At 32.1% G+C, this 21,329-nt stretch overlaps 1 protein-coding gene across 1 annotated transcript; it reads left to right on the forward strand.

Moving 5' to 3' along the window:
* The first annotated feature begins 14,792 nt into the window (after positions 1-14,792).
* On the forward strand, positions 14,793-17,294 carry LOC149056385 (uncharacterized). The gene has a single exon (XM_089227317.1). It carries the CDS (start codon positions 16,170-16,172, stop codon positions 17,292-17,294), a length of 1,125 nt encoding a protein of 374 aa, XP_089083443.1. The 5' UTR covers positions 14,793-16,169.
* Positions 17,295-21,329: the final 4,035 nt, after the last annotated feature.

A 21,329-nucleotide genomic window follows, 5' to 3' on the forward strand; every position in this document is an offset into this window, starting at 1 on the left:
TTGGAATACATAATGTAATATTTGACTTTTGTAGTCGGGAGCAAAAAATAATAACTACCCGCCAATTGGGCGACATACGCCAAGCAGAATTTTTTTTAAAGGGTTATTAAAATCATTCCAATGCCAAGGCCACCACGACACGTAACAGCCAATGTGACAATACAATTTGAGAACCAATGTCTACAACGGTGGGTTCGAATAACAGATTGGGGCGTCATCCCTCACTTTTCTTACTCCGGTTATACCTTAAAATATTTGTTGTTTTTCCTCTTCTTATAATTATTATCCTTCTAGGATTTGACTAGAAATAATTATGCTAAAAAGTAATGTTAAATTAAAATGTTTTTTGTTTACTGCGTTTCAAAATCGATTTAATTAAACATTTTTTTCTTACCATTTATTATTATAGAATATTTAAGACAATCCAAAATATCCGCAACAATGATAAATTGTTTTGAGTAAATCTGCCAACGTGTGTATTATCGGAAACTATTTGATAAATACTGAAACTGTGGCACTTTAAACAAAATTGTTTACAATTATATTTTTAGTACATTTTTAAAAGAAACTTCCAAATGCATTTTAGAGACACAGAAAAATATAATTTAAGTTATGATACTCAGTGGAGGTAAATTAATGTTTATTTAGTTTTATTAATACGTAACCATTTAAACAATAGATTTTGTACTCATAAACAATTAAAGTTACTTCTTAGTTTTACTCTCACCCACGGTAAAATACCTTGGTCTAACACTTGATCGACCCTTAACTTGTGCTAAACACATACGTGAAAAAAGGCTACCCCTAAATAATCGACTACGTGTGATTAAACATTTAATTAGTACCTATTGTTCCTAACAAAGTCACCACCATTGGCACCATTAATATTAAAATCCTCATGTACAAAACCATATTAAAACCCATGCGGAATATATGGATATTCAGACTCCACTCCTCAGCAATGGGAAAATGCTATCAAGTCCAATCTACATAAAATACAAGCTTTTCAAAATATGACCTTAAGAAAATTAATAAATGCTCCTCCATATGTATCAAACCATACTATGCAGGGATGTAGTTATATATTCACTTTCCAGATTTTAAAATGAGTCAGTGGCGTAATTTGGCCATGTTTATGGGGGGGGGGGATAAAATATTTTATCTATACCCCCCCCCCCCCCATAAAAAAAATTAAAAAGTATTTATTATAAGCACCTTTCAAAATTCAGAGCAATATATTTTTATGTACACATGAGACATGTGGAATAAATTTCGATTAAGTGTACAAATCGATAAGTTATTTTTAGTTCAATAGGACTACGGAAAAATATTAGGATAGGATAAGATGGGACAGATATGACAATAGTCTTTCGATCGTCGTCGATCCACGATAAAATAATACTTTACTGCTCGGTGGTTTATTTTTGTACCACTAATGCATAAACAAACTCAAAACTTACACAAAACATATTATTACAATAGTGATACTTATAAACTTGCGTGGCTGCATTTAAAACGAACTAGGTACGAAGTATTTATGTACAACTAGCATAAAGGATTTGTTTTTTTTTGTATTATTTCTATTAAGTATAAAATATAGGCTATTTATAATAATATTAATTCGCCGAGGTATTTGATTTCAATATATACATGTATATAAAAAAAAAAAAAAAAAAAATATTATTAGATAAAGAAGTACATAGGTGAATGTAGTTAATCAGTCTTAAAATTAAAGGTCATGGGGGGGGGGATACGACACCCAAATCCCCCATCCGTAATTACGCCACTGAAATGAAAGCATACTAAGGAAAAACCTGGAGATGGGGGAGACGTCAAGTATGCGCTAAAAAACATGCGTTTATCCACTAACCATTTGACAAAAATTGTTTTATGCCAGTTGGGGGGCAGTCATTATTTTATTATATATTATGTTCAATTCCAGTCGGTAAATGCTGGCTGCGGAATGCCCGCAAATAACAATATAACATGAATTCATGATATTATATTAGTTGAAAGTGTCATCAGTGGGTGGCTTCTTTCTCCAAATTATGTAATTCATGTTTGTCTCTCTTAACGCACATCTACTCATTATGTTATATAATATAATATAGATTGTAATATTGTACAGTTTTTTCTGAAAATAAAATTAAAACTACTCAAATGCGCCATTGCAATATAATACTATACAATGAAATATAAGTTGAAATGTAAAATGATAATCAGTAGATTCTAAAAAAAATAGTACTGTCAATTAAAAAGTTTGGTTTACCCTACTTATATTCCTTGCAAAGATGTTTTAATTTTTCTTTTCTTTTATTTCATAGATCTGTGGTTGTCCAATAAACTATGGTTCATCTCATTGTGTCAGTTTCAATGGCTTAGTTTTGATTTTGTTCTATATACCTAGCGCGAAGGATGGATTAATTTTTTAGATAAACGTCAGGTCGTGGGGGCTTTGTCTCTTCCAACCCCATATACCTTAACATTCAGTTTTTTAATATTATCATTATACGCAGTAAACTAATTTATACTTCATTTAAAGAACTTTAAAAACATTTTTTTTTACCTATATTATTATGTAAAAAAGCCAAATTCATTGTTCATCGTTATTTCTCAAAGTTGTAAAGTATAAAATACTTATGAGAAACATTGTTAAAATTTTCAATCTTGAGCTATAAAAATGGAACATTTTATACATTTTAAATACAACATATTTTTCCCGATATCGAGATTTTTATGAAATTTGTCAAGATTTAAACTTTAAATACTTATGAAAATGATTTCTTGTCAGGTGGCACTGCTGGGAGCCTTCCTTTTCTGTAATTAATGTTATTTTTTTTCTTTTTCTTTTTAAGTCACCACACTTACTTATTATACACTGTATGAATAGATTGTAAATACAATTTTATCTTCAATAAAAAATAAAATAAAAAAAAAATTCTTATGAAAAAAAAGCCGTGCCTATATATCTTTAATATTTTCAACTGCTATTATAACGATTAACAACTTATGAGTTATGAGGAGCCTTAAATTAAATTTCTAAGGTTTTCGACCCAAAGAAATTTGTTTTATCTATATTTATAAAAAAAGGTAGACAAGTGAATACAACCATCTGCGGTACATAATATATACATATAATTGTCGAGTATGTCATTGTAATAAATATGTTAGATTTTAACTCAGTTTACACATAAAAAAACCTATTTAAAAAATTAATTTTCCTTGATTTCAAAATGTATCGATTATTTTGTCTACAGTTTCACGTTAAATTGATATTAAATAAATATAATATAAATCTGTTATTTTCCTCGTTGATTCAATTAAGTTATTAGGTAATTTTTATTAATTTTAATTTATGAAATTACCGCTCAGCTGTTGTTGTAACTACTGGACACATGGTAGCATATCATTAGCATAAACATTATTAGATTTTTTTGTTACATTTGAAATTATCTATCAATATTTATTTCTGAAAGGAGACAAACTTAATCACGTAGTTCAATTTAGTTTTACCCATAATGTCCATATTTTTGCCAAATTTGTAAAAGAATTCGTAGAAATTACGAAGATAAACAAAATTATGTAACTAGGACAGTATGTAGTGACATCATTTCAATTTTTTAAAGAAGGACAAAAGTTTTGATCAGCTCTTACACAAATTAAAGGTAACATTATTATCGAGGGCTTCTCGTAGGCTTTTTATTGTATTTTAATTTTAAAATGAGTTATGTGTATTTTAAGATATACAAACAATTTACAATTTTAAAATACACATAACTCACTTTTAAATTAAATTATAATAAAAAGCCTACGAAAAGCCCTCGATAATAATGTTACCTTTAATTTTTGTAAGAAGTCAATTTACTCTAAATTTTGAACTAACTGAGCTAAACGTGTTCTGCTGAGCATAAAATTTGCCATGTTACGCACTTGTAAGACGGAGACAACATATGCGGGTGTAGTGTTCTCTTAAAGTGTTACTTATTAGTGATTATAGATACTAATCATTAACTAGGTACCTATCTTCTAGTCTTCATAGCACCAAACGTGTCAACAGCTTGATTTAAATCTACTAGTGAATGAAATAATTTTTAATTTTAATTTTAGCGAACTCGCGGCCCATATCCGGCCGGACAGCGGCCCGTTAATGATAAGGGAAGGACAAATGCCCACCCTACCCCTCCTTAAATGACGCCACTGCAGTATTGCGGTATTTATAAGGTGTAATGCATTAGTGACGATGCGCAGTGGCGTAGCCAGGGGGGGTTAAGAGGGCTATAGCCCTCCCCATTGAGGCATTGACTGTGTCGACCTCAGAATTTTATCAAGATTACATATACATTTTCTGCCATAACAATAATTGAATACAACAATAAATAAATAATAAATAAATAAATAAATGTATACCTATGCATATAATTGTAAATAGTTAATAGTGTAAATAAAAAAAAAATATTGTATTTGTATTTTTTTGTGAGACTTAGACCCCCCCCCCCCCCCCATACACAATTCCTGGTTACGCCACTGAGTCGATGCGTATATTAATTATTAATTCGTTGACATTATTGGTAGCCAGTGGCGTATTTACAATTTTTGATTGGGGGGGGGGGGGGTGTCATATCATAATACAATAATTTATAAATATAATTATTATTATAATATTTAAATATTTAAAATTTAAGGTCTCCAGATGCATTCAATAATTCTTTTTTTTTTTTGGGGGGGGGGTGGAACTCCCCCCCCCCCCATAAATACGCCACTGTTGGTAGCACATTAGCACATATTATAATGTAACTCAACAGTCACCTGCAAAATATTTCATTGCTTTACGAACAAATAAATGAAAATAATTACAAACAATAAGTACCTACTTTACTACTTACATACGTTACTTTTCACCACACGCAATGATGATTATCGTGTAAAATATAATTTACATAACAAAACAAATGTTTCAAGGTTCGAGCTGCAGTATAATACGTTTATATAATAAAGGCCAAAGTATATAATATTATTATAATGTTAAGTATAACTGGCTTCTAGATGCAATCAACGATGAGTGATGACGTATTACGCGTATGCCGTAATATAGTCGTAGAGACATTTAAATTATTATGAGGACGTGATACCTGCATGTGTGGTCTCCGTCTTACAAAAGTGCGGAACATTGCAAAAACTGTTTAGCCCGGGATAGAACCACTCAGCCTTTTACCCAGCGGCCAGCATTAGATCTGGCAATTTAAGTTGTAGACTGCAGTATAGTTTGCTTACAAATAATGATACTTCCAGATTATCATCTTAATTTTAATATTATCATTGAGACATCGGGCACGGATCCGGAGAGAAAATCTGGGGGCCTACGATTTTTTTATAGGTACTTTATATTTTATAATTTAAATATGTTGTTATAATAGTAGGTAGGTATTAGGTAATCAATGTAATAAATAAATTAATGATTATTTATTAATTTATAAATGTTATATATTAAATAATAAAATCTAAACGTTTTTTTACATTGTTGCTTTTTCCAAATCTATCAATTATTTGGTCAATGTTTACTTACCCTATGAAACTATAAACTTATAACTATAAACTTCCCTATGAAACAATGAATCACATAGTAAACACAAAAAAGTACCTAAGACATGGGCAGATAGGCCTACCGGGCAACCGGGAATTTCCCAGTGGGCCCCCCTTCGTATTTCGGCAATGGGGCCCTTTAATATCATGTATTATTAAATTCTTATTCATGTGGGGCCCCTTTTTAAAATTTTCCGGTAGGATAAAAATGGCCTATCCGCTATCATAACCTAAGGTAATAAGTACTAAGTAACTATTCTGTGATGATACGTACAAATCAAAGTGTAATATGAATGTGCATCACAAATTAAAATATTTTAATTTGTGGTGTGTATTGTATATATATATCCGCCTTGTTTAATATATTATATATTAGTTATATTCTTATATTATCAGATATATATATACCTAACCTATACATATATATATATTTATATTATATTATGTATAATTATAAAAACAATTTGAGAAATAATATGTCTGTCCCCTAGGTCCCCCTGTATCCATCCCTGTGAGACATTGTCACATTGAGTATGAGTATAGATAGTGATATTATTTAAAAACAACTACTTAGAATATTATTTTTTTTGTACAGAAGAACCTCGCAACCTCGCAACATACCCACATATATTAGATATTATATTTTGTAATAACTGTTTCGTGTAGAAAATGCCGCCCCGGAAGCTACAGTTACGATTAATGGAGTAGTAGAAATTAAATTTAAACACAATGAATGGATAAGATACATTTGTTATGGATACATTTTGTTTCTTGATTATTATTGTAAGTTGTTCTTATTCGCACGCGGAAAACCGTTTAATACAAATATTAAATAAATGTATTACAAGCTTCCTCATACAACTTATTATATTTTAATTATCAAAGCATATTATACCGAAAATATACAATCACAATTTTATTTCATAAGTTAAAATTGTAAAGACTAACCAAAATCACAAAGAATATCTAAATAAACATTAAACTACATAAATATTATTTATACAAATTATTTTAGGGAATGAGTTATGAGTGATGGCTGGTATTCGGACAAAATCCCGCCGGACGAAATACCGCCACCAAAATCAAGTCTGGACAAAATCCCGCAGGGTAAAATCCCACAAAAAACGTATTGTACGTAAATTAATTATAACGTAATTCGTTAAACTATTTCAAAAGTTGTCTACTGCTGATCTGTATTGGTTATTATTGTTATTTATAAAAGTATATTATAATATATATATGTGGAACTGGTAATGCGTTATCGCTTATCGCTTGAACGATAATTAGGAAATCCGTATACGGTAGGTATAGCAATCATAGGCGTGCGCAGACTTTATTCGCAGGAGATGCCAATATAATCCAAAATAACTCAATTTTTAACTCTCTTAAAAAAAAACATAAATCAGAATTTTTTCTAAAAAAATGAAATACATAACTACAAAACTCTCTGATACGTTTCTGATAAAAATTATGATAATATTGATAGTTTTCACTATTAAAAGTAAAAACATAAAACAAGCTATCTGAGTAGACTGCAGGGGATGCCATACCGGGGACCCGGCATACCCCATGTGCACGCCTATGATAGCCATATAGATATTTATGTTAGCGGCAATGTGTATAATATATTTAATATATAAAATGCCTAGGAATTCTATATAATACCGGGTGGTTTTTAAAAAAGTGTATAATACATTTTTTTTTACACACATTTCCTAAATATTCTGTATAATAACTAGGCATTTCATAAAATGACAAACAACAAATTGGTACCTAATCTGTAGAATAGTGAAATAATCCAAAAAAATAAATTTCCTTCTAAATAATAAAGACAATTATTAATTTTATTAGCTTACAAAAAAATATTTATTACAAAGTAGGTATCAATTTAATATTACAGAATATAACGCATAAAAATGAAAAATAAAAAAGATAATTTGTAAATTGTATGGGTAGTGTACTAACATGCAGTTATTAATTATTATTACTATTATATTATTCTATAAAATACAAAAATCTATGTAGAACGTAGGTACTTATTAGGAATAAATACAATATACTTTTTTAAATTTATTTTAAACTTCGTTAAGATAAAAGACAAAATAAATGTTAATAATAGGATTCTATTATAACAAAAAAAAATATATATGTATATATATATAGGTAGTTCATATGTTTAAGTTAATAAAAATTGGTTAAATTTATTTATTGCAACACCGTAAATTAGGATGATATTTTGAATTGCAATGAATTTTATTTTTTAAACACTTACATCTGTTACTTAACTCAACTTACTATTGAGCTCATACAACATTCTGTCTCGTCCTCCATGTCCTAACTATTGGTATTGAGTATAAATACTATATAATATATATAATCTATACTCAATGCTATTGGTGAGCATCATGTAACACATCAAAAACATCACTTTCTGTTGTATAATGTAAAATATTGTTATTATTTTTAACAGGATAAATTAGTTTACTATTATTATTAACGACCAAAACATCATATTTTTTAAGTAACCAATAGTCACGTGGCTCTTTTTTTTTTGTTAACTACGGTGACAAAGTCATCGCGTTATCTGTCAGCAGTCGGAATTCTACTTCATTAAATTTATCGATATTACAGATTACTAATGGATTTATATTAGGTGAAGGTACATTGTCAAATATCAATAGGTACTGATAATATGGATTTAATATATTACCTATACATTGTTTGGCATTTCATATAATGCTTCGGTAATTTAAAAAATTTTATAGATTGCCAGCTGTAGTTGGTGTTATATAGAATTCCTAGACATTTTATAAAATACCAATATTAATTATTATACATATTTCCGCTTACATATATATAATATACGCAATTAACTGACGCGCGTGAACGATCTATTATAATCGTACTTTATCTCCGAATTTACGATATTATATTAGTACTAGCTGCTGTCGGAAACTCGCTGTCCTGAAACTCGGGGGATAGGTGAGACTCGCTGAAGTGGGCGGTGGAGGCTAGTGACGACAATGTCGTCGTAGTTTTACATATAAAAATTGTTCCTGTTTAAAAACAAAAATTTGAGGAGGTGATAAGGATTTCTGATAATGCTTGGCGAACGCGTTACGAAGGCGGGAATGTTTGAATTTCGAGTTTGAGTGTCTAGATATATTCTCACATCACCTATGGCCTATGCAAATCGGCCATTGAATAATACGGCCTCCCGTCGCATGTCCGATGCTTTTTCGTATGTAAATAATCGTCAATTTGAAATCAATGTTTCAGTGTCTAGCAAGTTAATCTCCTCAAGTGAATATCGATTAACATATATGCAGCAGCTTGTCAGGTAGACCCTCTGTTCCGCGGCAATACATGAAATTCGGCTACTTTGGTAGTATAAACCTATTCTGTACACGCATAATATATTATTATAAACATTTTAGAGCACACATGATTGTATTCGCCATGATAAACCCTAAGCAAATTTTATCATACACAGAGAAGTAACGTAAACCATACACACACACACATATATATATATTATATACCAGCCATTGAATTATACGGCCTCTCGTCGCATGTCCGATGCTTTTTCGTATGTAAAAAATCTTCAATTTGAAATCCATGTTTTGGTGTCTAGCAAGTTAATCTCCCCAAGTGAATATCGATTAACATATGTGCAGCAGCTTATCAGGTAGGCAATCCACCTGCGGTGGATTGCAGACCCTCTGTTCCACGGCAATAAATAAAACTGCGCTACTTTGGTAGTAGATATATATCTATTTTGTTCACGAAAAATATATGAATAACAAAACGCATATAAACGTATTTAATCTGATAAACCAATAGCATTTGATCATATAGACAGTCAATTTTATAAATAACACGCAATTCGCAATAGAAATTCACGATGAATAATAATAAAGTATTAAGTGAAGTAAGAAATTAATGAATATCCCAAATAAAATGGTGTGCATGCCGTGTAGAAATTCTTATGATTAACAGAGTACCTATGGTTTAGTCACAAATTAGTAATAAGTATTAATACAATGATGATTTATTTTAATGTGTTTCTGTTACATTTGCATTGATGAAATGAGTAATATAAAAGATATTCCTTTTATATATGTGTTTTTCTTCAAGGTGTTCCTATATAGTAAATTTTTTTTATATACCTATATAATCGAACCTAACTTATATTAAAATTATATACGTCATCATAAGTTCGAACAAATTACTGCTGGTAGTTGTGTAGCCTATAGGTTATTGAATAATACTGAAGACAACATATTGTATGTTTTAAGGAATTGGAATTTATTTAGTGTAACCAATGGCTTATTTTATATTATATACTACTATATACTATTTTGTATACTATACAGTATACACACACATAGCTTAATTAAATGGTTTTTTTTTTCTTGAAAACGGTTTATTATGGAAGACGGATCGTAAATGGTTAGGTACCCATCAATTATCATTTAACGTCGTTGTGGGATATCCAAATACATTTAGGCATATAGCTCTAATTGGTTTTCAGTGATGGTGGAGCAACCTTCACTAAAAAAAGAACTAAGTAATAATATAACAAAAAATAATTAAATAAAATTCGAAAAAAATGCAAAAGTTCTCAGGTGGCTATGTTATTTAAATGAGCCACCGCAATAACTTAGCTAGTCCTACAACTAACAATTTTATTATTATTAATTAATTAATAAATAATACGATGTACGCGTAGATATAAGATGCGAAATGATTAACGGTACTAAGCGATATCCAGAGACCACAGTATTTTCAAAAACACTTTTATCGATATCATTGATATCAATAAATAGATCACGCGTTATTAAATAGTTTATTAGTTATTAAATATAACAGACTAAAAACACGGACTACCTAGTATTCAAGTATTTGTTGTAGGTATAATATGCAACAGTAATTCGAGTGACAAATTATGATCATTAGAACATTGGAAAATTATGAAAAAAAAAACGAAAAAAACATTAGGACATCGGTAAATTAAAAAAAATACAAAAAAAAGATCAAACAAATTAAATCAATTAATTGTTATCATTAGAACTCCTTTCTTTCCTTAAGCGGTCGGAGAAAAATCTGTCAAATTTATTATTCTACGCCGCCGGGATCGAACCCTATACCCTAACATCTAATGCCTAACGCCTAATCTACTGGGACATCCTACCGAGATACTGGATTGTGGAAAAACTTTAGCATTTAAACCGTTTTAATTTAGCGGCGATTAATACTAAAAACGTTTAAACGTGTGAATTATGTGTCAGTTAACCTTATAATATAGTAGGTATGTTTGTTTTTAATCGATGTGTTTATACTATTTCGGTATAGTATATCCATCTATGATTCTGTTCATATTGTACTAAGTTATGTTTCTATTCACTGTTTAGTCATAACATTTAGTTAACCTACCATTATTTTATTGCATATTGTAAGTAACAAAATTAATCAAGAAGTCATGTGAATACACAGCAATTTCTTTTTTGTTAGGTATAAAATAAAATCAAAACATATTGTAAAATATACAAAATCATTGTGTATATTTTAAAAATACATATACACGGCTAAATAATTAAGTTCTAGGTAAATTTTAAATAATTTACAATTAGTCGTTACTTCTAAATGTAGTGTAATATCAATATATTATTTTTTATTTATTTTGATAGTCTATGTTTAAATAATTTTATTAAAATCAAACTATTGAAGTCCGTTTAACTAAATTTGCTTATTAATTTATTCTAATTCTAATGATTTTTACACAATTTATCAAAATAAGGGAGTTTAACATAATATGCATGTATGTATACTATTTAATAAAAATAACATTTCATTTTGTCAACAAACTGTTTTGTGACTATACTATTATATTACATTGATGTACATTTGTAGGCTTGGTTAAATAATTAACCTAACCAATATAGATTACCTACTTATAGAATCTACCTTGCCCATCATTAGCATAATTTAATACTGTATGCATTTCAGTACATATAGACTTTCATAACTAACACCGTCAATGAACTAAAGTGTTATTTAGATCTATCACATATTTAATAATTTATTTTGATAGTCTATGTTTGAGTAATTTTATTAAAATCAAACTATTGAAGTTGGTTTAACTAAATTTGCTTATTAATTTATTCCAATTCCAACGATTTTTACACAATTTGTCAAATTAAGGAAGTTTAACATTATATGCATGTACCTGTGTATTATACTATTTAATACAAATAACATTTAATGTTGTCAACGAACTGTTTTGTGACTATACTATTATATTACATTGGTGTACATTTGTGGGCTTGGTTAAATAACTAACCTAACCAATATAGATTACCTACTTATAGAATCTACCTTGCCCAACAATAGCATAATTTAATACCGTATCCATTTCAGTACATATAGACTTTCATAACTAACACCGTCAATGAACTAAAGTGTTATTTAAATCTATCAAATATTTAAAAACAATAGGCTTTTCACAGTAGCTAACTTACCTATAAACAGTAATATTTAATAACACACTGACAATAATAGAGCCGGCGATGAACCAAAGCGTTAATATAATTACCAAAATATGCTTTTTCTGGTAAATTTGGGTAGGTATTTGATTATCACAAATGTATAGACTACTCATAGAACCTAAATTATTTATCAACAATAATATTTAATGTTTTATCCGTCCCATGAATGACATTCATACAGCCGTTAATAAATAAAACTGTCCATATTATTACTACTGGTGTAATTTAGTAACTATTTAATTACCACAAATGAATAAAAACTACATTGCCTATAAGTAATGATATTTAATAATGCATCCGTAGCAGTACATACTCACTTTTACTAAATTATTAACATTACCACCAAAATATTCTTTTCATGGTATAACCGAGTAGTTATTTAATCAATTTAATCATAAAAACCCTAAAGAGATTACATATACACAGATACTACGGTTGTCGATTAACCACCGTCGTATACTACTCATTACACCTATCGACAGCAATTAATATTAAACACCTTATCCGTAGCATCATATGATTACGTTCTTTGAGCCGTCGACGAACAAAAGTGTAAATAAATATTACATATTATTATATCACATGTAGTCGCACCTTTTATGTGCTGTGTTAAATATTTGGCTACTAACCGAGTAGCCGTTTTTGTAATAATTTATAAAAAGTAGGAACACTCAAACACCGTCGACATGAGCTTAAAATAAGGATTTCGAACAGACAAAAGACAGAATTAAACGTATTTAAAACAATATTTATTGAATCAAACAAAAACAGTATAATATTTATTATTATCAGTACAATAGGTAGGTACCGCACGTCTACGGGTTCGAAAATGAGTATACTACGCGAAAAAAAGAGCAGTCGGCGGTCTTAAAGACGAAAAAAAAAAACGATAAAAACGAAAGTCGGCCGCGTTTTCGATTTTAAAAGAAACGCGCTTGAATTAAACGTAAAAAAAAGGCGACGGAAAAGGGCGTAAAAGCAGAAAAATCGAGTAAAAAGTCGAAAAAAAATAAGCGTAAAACGTTTCGAAAAATCTAAAACACGATGTCTGTGACTGATGAGTGATACGATAACCGAAAAATCGTGATAGCTCGGCCGCCGCCGCGAGGAAGTAACGCGATTGGCCGGTCTTAAGAAACCCATGGAAGAAAAACGTAATTCTTCCATGGGTTGCTTAGAGCGATATATATAGGGATTCACGTTTTATATTATAAGACTAGCTGCTGTCGGAAACTCGCTGTCCTGAAACTCGGGGGATAGGTGAGACTCGCTGAAGTGGGCGGTGGAGGCTAGTGACGACAATGTCGTCGTAGTTTTACATATAAAAATTGTTCCTGTTTAAAAACAAAAATTTGAGGAGGTGATAAGGATTTCTGATAATGCTTGGCGAACTCGTTACGAAGGCGGGAATGTTTGAATTTCGAGTTTGAGTGTCTAGATATATTCTCACATCACCTATGGCCTATGCAAATCGGCCATTGAATAATACGGCCCCCCGTCGCATGTCCGATGCTTTTTCGTATGTAAAAAATCGTCAATTTGAAATCAATGTTTCAGTGTCTAGCAAGTTAATCTCCTCAAGTGAATATCGATTAACATATGTGCAGCAGCTTGTCAGGTAGGCAATCCACCTGCGGTGGATTGCAGACCCTCTGTTCCGCGGCAATACATGAAATTCGGCTACTTTGGTAGTATAAACCTATTCTGTACACGCATAATATATTATTATAAACATTTTAGAGCACACATGATTGTATTCGCCATGATAAACCCTAAGCAAATTTTATCATACACAGAGAAGTAACGTAAACCATACACACACACACATATATATATATTATATACCAGCCATTGAATTATACGGCCTCTCGTCGCATGTCCGATGCTTTTTCGTATGTAAAAAATCTTCAATTTGAAATCCATGTTTTGGTGTCTAGCAAGTTAATCTCCCCAAGTGAATATCGATTAACATATGTGCAGCAGCTTATCAGGTAGGCAATCCACCTGCGGTGGATTGCAGACCCTCTGTTCCACGGCAATAAATAAAACTGCGCTACTTTGGTAGTAGATATATATCTATTTTGTTCACGAAAAATATATGAATAACAAAACGCATATAAACGTATTTAATCTGATAAACCAATAGCATTTGATCATATAGACAGTCAATTTTATAAATAACACGCAATTCGCAATAGAAATTCACGATGAATAATAATAAAGTATTAAGTGAATTAAGAAATTAATGAATATCACAAATAAAATGGTGTGCATGCCGTGTAGAAATTCTCATGATTAACAGAGTACCTATGGTTTAGTCACAAATTAGTAATAAGTATTAATACAATGATGATCTATTTTATTGTGTTTCTGTTACATTTGCATTGATGAAATGAGTAATATAAAAGATATTCCTTTTATATATGTGTTTTTCTTCAAGGTGTTCCTATATAGTAAATTTTTTTTATATACCTATATAATCGAACCTACTTATATTACAATTATATATGTCATCATAAGTTTGAACAAATTACTGCTGGAAGTTGTGTAGCCTATAGGTTATTGAATAATACTGAAGACAACATATTGTATGTTTTAAGGAATTGGAATTTATTTAGTGTAACCAATGGCTTATTTTATATTATATTGTAACGGAGCCTAGTATATTACCAACATATAAAACGGTCCTTTTCAGGACCACCAATCACAAAACAGAATTTACAAAATACAATGCCACAAAGATTGAGGGGCGAATTTGAAACCCTTCTAGGCGTTGTACATTCCCAACAAATATGGCTATAGAAAGAGGAGATCGTGACGAAATAAAATATACCATCATAATAATTAAAACTCCAAAATTGACCAAATAGCGAGGCAAACCGTACCGACGGCAAACACAGTTACGCACGGCGGCACACCGGTGGTTTACGAGTCGGTACGGGAAATAGTATATATACCGATCACAGTAGTAGAGCAACATTCATTCTTCCGCCAACAATACTATCGTCAACACCTTACCAACGGCAGCGAAGACACTCGTCAAAACGGGGCGGCAATCGACGATCTTACCGACGGCAGCGAAGACACTCGTCAAAACGAGGCGGCAATCGACGATCATACCGACGGCAGCGAAGACACTCGACAAAACGAGGCGGCCACAGACGATTCTACCTGCGGCAGCGAAGCTACTCGTCAAAACGAGGCGGCAATCGACGATCATACCGACGGCAGTGAAGACACTCGACAAAACGAAGCGGCCACCGACGATTCTACTTACGGCAGCGAAGTTACTCGTCAAAACGAGGTGACAACCGACGATTCTACGTTCTACGTGCGGCAGTCGACAGCGAAGGCACTCGCCCCAAGGCTACAATTATCCAGCGCAATTGCGGATTGGCCAACGCCAATAAGTCTTCTATGAACAAATTCCAGCGGCTTCATACGCGGGTTTGTTCATAGTCGGCTCACTTAAAAAGGCTCTTTTCAGAGCCATCAACAATTATAGTGCACCTACATAGGTTTCACTACCGGTTGATATTGAATCACGACTTATTAAAGTCCGTGTATAATTCAATATTACCCATTCAATATCATATACTTTTTATTTGTAAACAGATTTCCAATCTGTAAAAGTATATCGCGCCTCTACAGGCCTGATACCGCCCGCTGTGGTCCGCTTCTTTAAGCTAGCCCTGCGGCCCGGATATATCATGTTACTTATTTATTATTTTATTTATTGTAAATTTCAATAAACATTTCTTAATTGTACAAAACTATGTATTATGAAATTATTTCCGTACATGGTACGTCAAAAGTTTGACGCACCGTGTCAGCTGGCGCCCAACCCGTGACTCGAAATCTTCACCAATCAGAACGACTATTCAAGAAGCAAGTTTACTAGTCGGTACGGCTGAAACATATACCCATAAATTGCCAGAACGACTATTCAAGAAGCAAGTTTACTAATCGGTACGGTGGAAACATATACCCGGTAACACTCAGTAAAATTAGGAATACAACAAATAGTTAATATTCATCATAATGAGTCCAAACCAAAGACAGAAACGTAACCAGGGCACGTCTGGAGGAGACACACAAATATTAGAAAAGACGCAAAAATTAGAGGAGAAGATAGAAATACTGGAAGATACTGTGCAACAACTGCAGAAAAAACTAGAGACTATGGAAAATCAGTATGATGCATTAAGACAACTTATTAATGATACGGATACCAAAATATTAGTAACAACAGCACGACAGGAAAAAGATATCCAGAATCTACAGACCAATGTAACCACACTGCAGACTACAAAAAATGATGGCGTATTTATGAACACCAGCAATAAGTCAACGGTGGATATTATAGCCCCAACTTTTAGTGGAGAGAGCAAGACGGAACATCCAAAACAATTTCTGAAGGAAATACATACATACTTAAAACACAAACAAATCACCATCAGAAAAGAAAAAATGATAGTCATAGAAAATAACCTTCGTGGAAAAGCAGCAAAATGGTACACAATGATCAAAGACGCATCACTAGACGAAGTAACGTTCAATGAATTGTTCCTCAAGCATTTCTTTTCCGAAAACCATCAATGGGATATCTTTATAAAATGCACGGAAGCGGGAAAAAAACCGATTAAAAAGGACTTCCAAGAACATTTTCACCATTGGATGGCGGAGTTGAAACACCTTGATTCACCCAAAATGAATGAAGAACAAGCAATTAATTTGATCACGAAACATTTTCCAATAGCCATTCAGGCGTACATACAAACGACAAAGGAAAAAAAATTTTTACCAATTTGGGAAAAATTAGGTGAGTTGGAAAATAACATAAATCAAGAAGAGGAACCAGTTAAATATAATGAAAACCCAACTAAACAGATAAATACCAGGCAAAACAACACATACAATAGAACAACATACCCGACAAACAACCAAAATTATAAACATACTTCAGATGTACACAAACCATACACGCAGAGATCGGTACAGCACTATGGAGGTAACCGTAATCCCAACATCAGACAATTAACCATGGATCAACCAGAACTCGATGCTGACCACATAATTAGCGACAGGGAGGAGACGATTGAAGATATTGATAGGACAAAAAACTGGGAACAGGGGACTGTGGAAATGGATCAACCTCAGTCATAAACACCCTTGATCTAAAAGACATTACAAAGACAACAATGAAGAAAAAGCACCCACCAGACAAGTCATTAAATTTATTAAAATCAGAAGATTTAACAAGAGATGAAGACTTTGACGTGGCATTTACCAAAACACAACAATTGGGTTGTCCATACATAAAAACATCTATAAACAATCGAGAGTATGACATGTTAATCGATTCAGGAGCCGAAATATGTGCAATATCGGAGGAATACTACAATGATATAATACAAGATGACTCAAAGATACCAGTAATACCATTAACTGGACTTAGTATACATAATGCGATGGGCAACAAACCAACAAAAGTAACTAAGCAAATTTTGTTACCAATAGAAATAGGAAATGAACAAATACAGACACCATTCATTGTAATAAACAATTTGAATGAAAAAGGTATTATAGGCAGTGATTTTCTGGAAACAAATAAATCATTAATCGATTATGAAAAAAGACAGTTGACAATAAAAATAAACAACAATATGTATGATATACCATTTTCGAAAAAAGAAACAAAGCAACCCATGCATTTACGAGCAATATGCACACAGCCAATCACGGAACCATTAAACCAAATACAATTCAATACACTACCTGACCACATTCAAGATAAATTAGATAAATTAGTACAACAATATCATAGTGTATTTCGGAATATCCCTGGTGAAATAAAAGGGTATGAATGTGTAATAAGATTAAAAGACGACAAACCAGTTAATCAAAGACCATATCCTATTCCGATCACGAAACGTGAAGCAGTCGAAAAAGAAGTTAAACGAATGTTGGATATGGGCATCATCAAACAATCAAGATCACCATATTCGGTACCAATTGTGCCAGTTTTTAAAAAAAATGGTGACGTACGATTATGCTTGGACGCCCGAAAAATTAATGAACAAATTATTCCAGACCGAGAATGTCCTATGACAATAGAAACAATATTCTCGAAATTTGAAAAAATAAAATGCATTAGCACGTTGGACCTCCGAAGCGGATATTGGCAAGTAAAGCTTGCAGAAAAAAGCATGGATCCATGTTCATTTCTCATAAATGGCAGAAATTATTCATTCAAACGTTTGCCATTTGGACTCAATATAAGTGGGTCAGAGTTTCAAAAAAGCATGGACATTGTATTAGGCCCGTTATTACAATCCTTTGTAACAATTTATGTAGATGACATATTAATTACATCGGAAAACGAGAGTAGTCACTACGAACACATAAAAATGGTTCTCGAAAGATTTGAAAAATACAATGTTACCATCAACATTGACAAATGTCAATTCTTCAGAAAACAAGTATCATTCTTAGGGCACATAATTTCAACGGAAGGAATAAAAATGGACACTGACAAAATAAAAACGATTCAAGATTTTAAAACACCAAGCAAAAAGAAAGAAATACAAAGTTATTTAGGATTTTTAAATTTTTACAGAAAATATGTAAATAAGTTCGCACACATAATCGAGCCATTAATTGAATTGACAAGAAATAACGTGAAGTGGAAATGGGAAGAAAAACACCAACGAGCGTTTGAAGAATCAAAAAAGGCATTTTTGAATGACGTGATAATAATGTTTCCTGATTTCTCAAAACCATTATATATAAATACAGATGCGTCAAATGTAGCCATAGGCGGAGAATTATACCAAATACTAGATAACAATGAAAGGGCAACATTAGGTTACGCAAGCAGAACACTAAAATCACCTGAAACAAGATATACAACAACCGAAATTGAAGCGTTAGCTTTGGTATATTGTTGTAACAAATTTCGACAGTACATTGTAGGCCATAAAACTATTATACAAACAGATCATCATGCGCTTACGTTTATGAAGAGTTGCAGACTAACTAACGGAAGACTGACCAGATGGACGCTAGCTCTGCAAGAATATGATCTGGAAATACAGTACATCCCGGGAAAAGACAACATAGTGGCAGACACACTTACTCGTTATCCAAGGATTACCGAAGAACGAGAAGAAGTAAGCATATCAATTAATAAAATCAAAAAAGCAGAATACAGCGTGGAGTTAAGGAAATTGATTGAAAATTTAGCCAAGTTGCAACAGTCTGACATAAAACTAAAAAGAATAATTAATGCAAAAAACGAATATATGAAACTAAATGAAAACATAGTATTTGTAAAAGGCAAAACTGAAAATAATTGGCGAGTAGTTATACCAGGACAAATAGCAAACAGATTAACACAAGAAACACATGAAATTATGGGTCATCCAGGAAGGTACAAAACGTACCATGCATTAAAAGGAATATGCATATTCAAAAATATGCACAAAATTGCAGCCTTAATTGTAAGGAATTGCGACAGCTGCCAAAGAAGTAAACCCATTAATTACCAATCAAGCGGACCAACAAAATCTCACAAACCAAAGGCACCATTTGAAACTGTATCAATTGATTTAATGGGACCACTCCCGACTGGCCGAGGAGGAACTCATTACATTCTAGCGATATTAGACACATTTTCAAAGTTCATAAGATTATATGCACTAAAAAGGGCGTCCGCAAAAGCGATAATAAACAGACTTGAATTTGACTATATACCCAAAACGGGTAAACCTCAGTCAATACTTACAGACAACGGTACCCAATTTACGGGAAAATTATGGAAAACGAAACTCCATGAGTTAAATATTATAATAAAACATTCTACCAAGTATCACCCACAATCGAACCCGGTGGAAAGGTATAACCGAGAGATAGGTAGGTTGCTAAGAACTTATTGTTATGACCAACACACAAAATGGCCGAATTACTTAGAGAAAATAGAAGAGTGGATGAATAAAGTACGATCGGAAGTAACAGAAATGACTCCATGGGAAATAATTAAGGGAGAAATACCGAAACAACCATTAGAAGAAATAATAAACTTTCCCGAACAAGAGAATAAAGATAAAAAAAAAGAAGAAATAGTACAAATGGTAGCGTCCAGAATTAAAAAAAAAGGCAGAAAAACTCGAATCAAAACAAAAAAATAAAAAAAATGTTAAATATGAGATAGGACAACATGTTTTGATAAAAAATCACGACTTATCTAATGCACAAAACAAAGAGATAAAAAAATTATTCCACATATTCGATGGACCATTCATTGTAACCAGAATAGTAAGTCAGAATACACTAGCCGTAAGAAATATTGACTCAGAGCGGGAAGAACTTGTCAACGTATCTGAAGTTCGCCCATACTACGGTATGGACAAACAAAACATCGATTAAATACAAAAAAACTTATCATAAGAAGCCAATGAGAGGTATGACAGCTTTGACAAATCAGCGGAAAGCATTTAACATACAATTAAATATATAAGAACGGTCGACAAAGTTATACTCATCAGTTTCAAAAATGGCACCAATAAATGCAGAACGTGAAAAGGCTAAACAAGAAGCAGCAGAAAAAAGAAAACAACTGTTAAAACAATTAAAAGAAAACAAAGAAAATTTTAATGGATTAGCATTAATAACGGCGACTAAAATTCAAACATCAAGTTTAACTGTAAATAAGAAGGAAGCAGACAGACAGAAGACAGACTACATAAGTAAATGGGTAAGCAATGTAAATCAGGCCAGAAACATTGCTGAAACGCACTGGAACCAACCTTGGGATTGGAGATTTGTAACTGAAAAAACGTTGCACAAATATATCCCATTTGAGAAGAATATTAGCATATCACAAGCAATGGATCACATTACTAACAACCTTCAACGATATAATCCAGCACCAAAAAATAATATCATCTCCGGATGAGGATACTCCTCTCTGGAATTTATCAAGAAATGCGATTCGACGGGCGTTATACAAGGCTTCAATCCGTAGGCGTATAATCCACGGTTCAACAAATTTGTCATCAGTTCATTCCAATTCCCCGGTGACAAATCTGGGGGGGGAGTTGTAACGGAGCCTAGTATATTACCAACATATAAAACGGTCCTTTTCAGGACCACCAATCACAAAACAGAATTTACAAAATACAATGCCACAAAGATTGAGGG

Source organism: Diuraphis noxia, unplaced genomic scaffold, assembly GCF_037042655.1.
Source record: "Diuraphis noxia isolate RWA-SAM2 unplaced genomic scaffold, SU_Dnox_SAM2 contig0004, whole genome shotgun sequence".
In the NCBI taxonomy this organism is placed as follows: Eukaryota; Metazoa; Arthropoda; class Insecta; order Hemiptera; family Aphididae; genus Diuraphis; species Diuraphis noxia.

What these genes read in the sequence shown, in the direction of transcription:
- LOC149056385 (XM_089227317.1), top strand. Translation starts at nt 16,170, where the DNA reads ATGAGTCCAAACCAAAGACAGAAACGTAACCAGGGCACGTCTGGAGGA.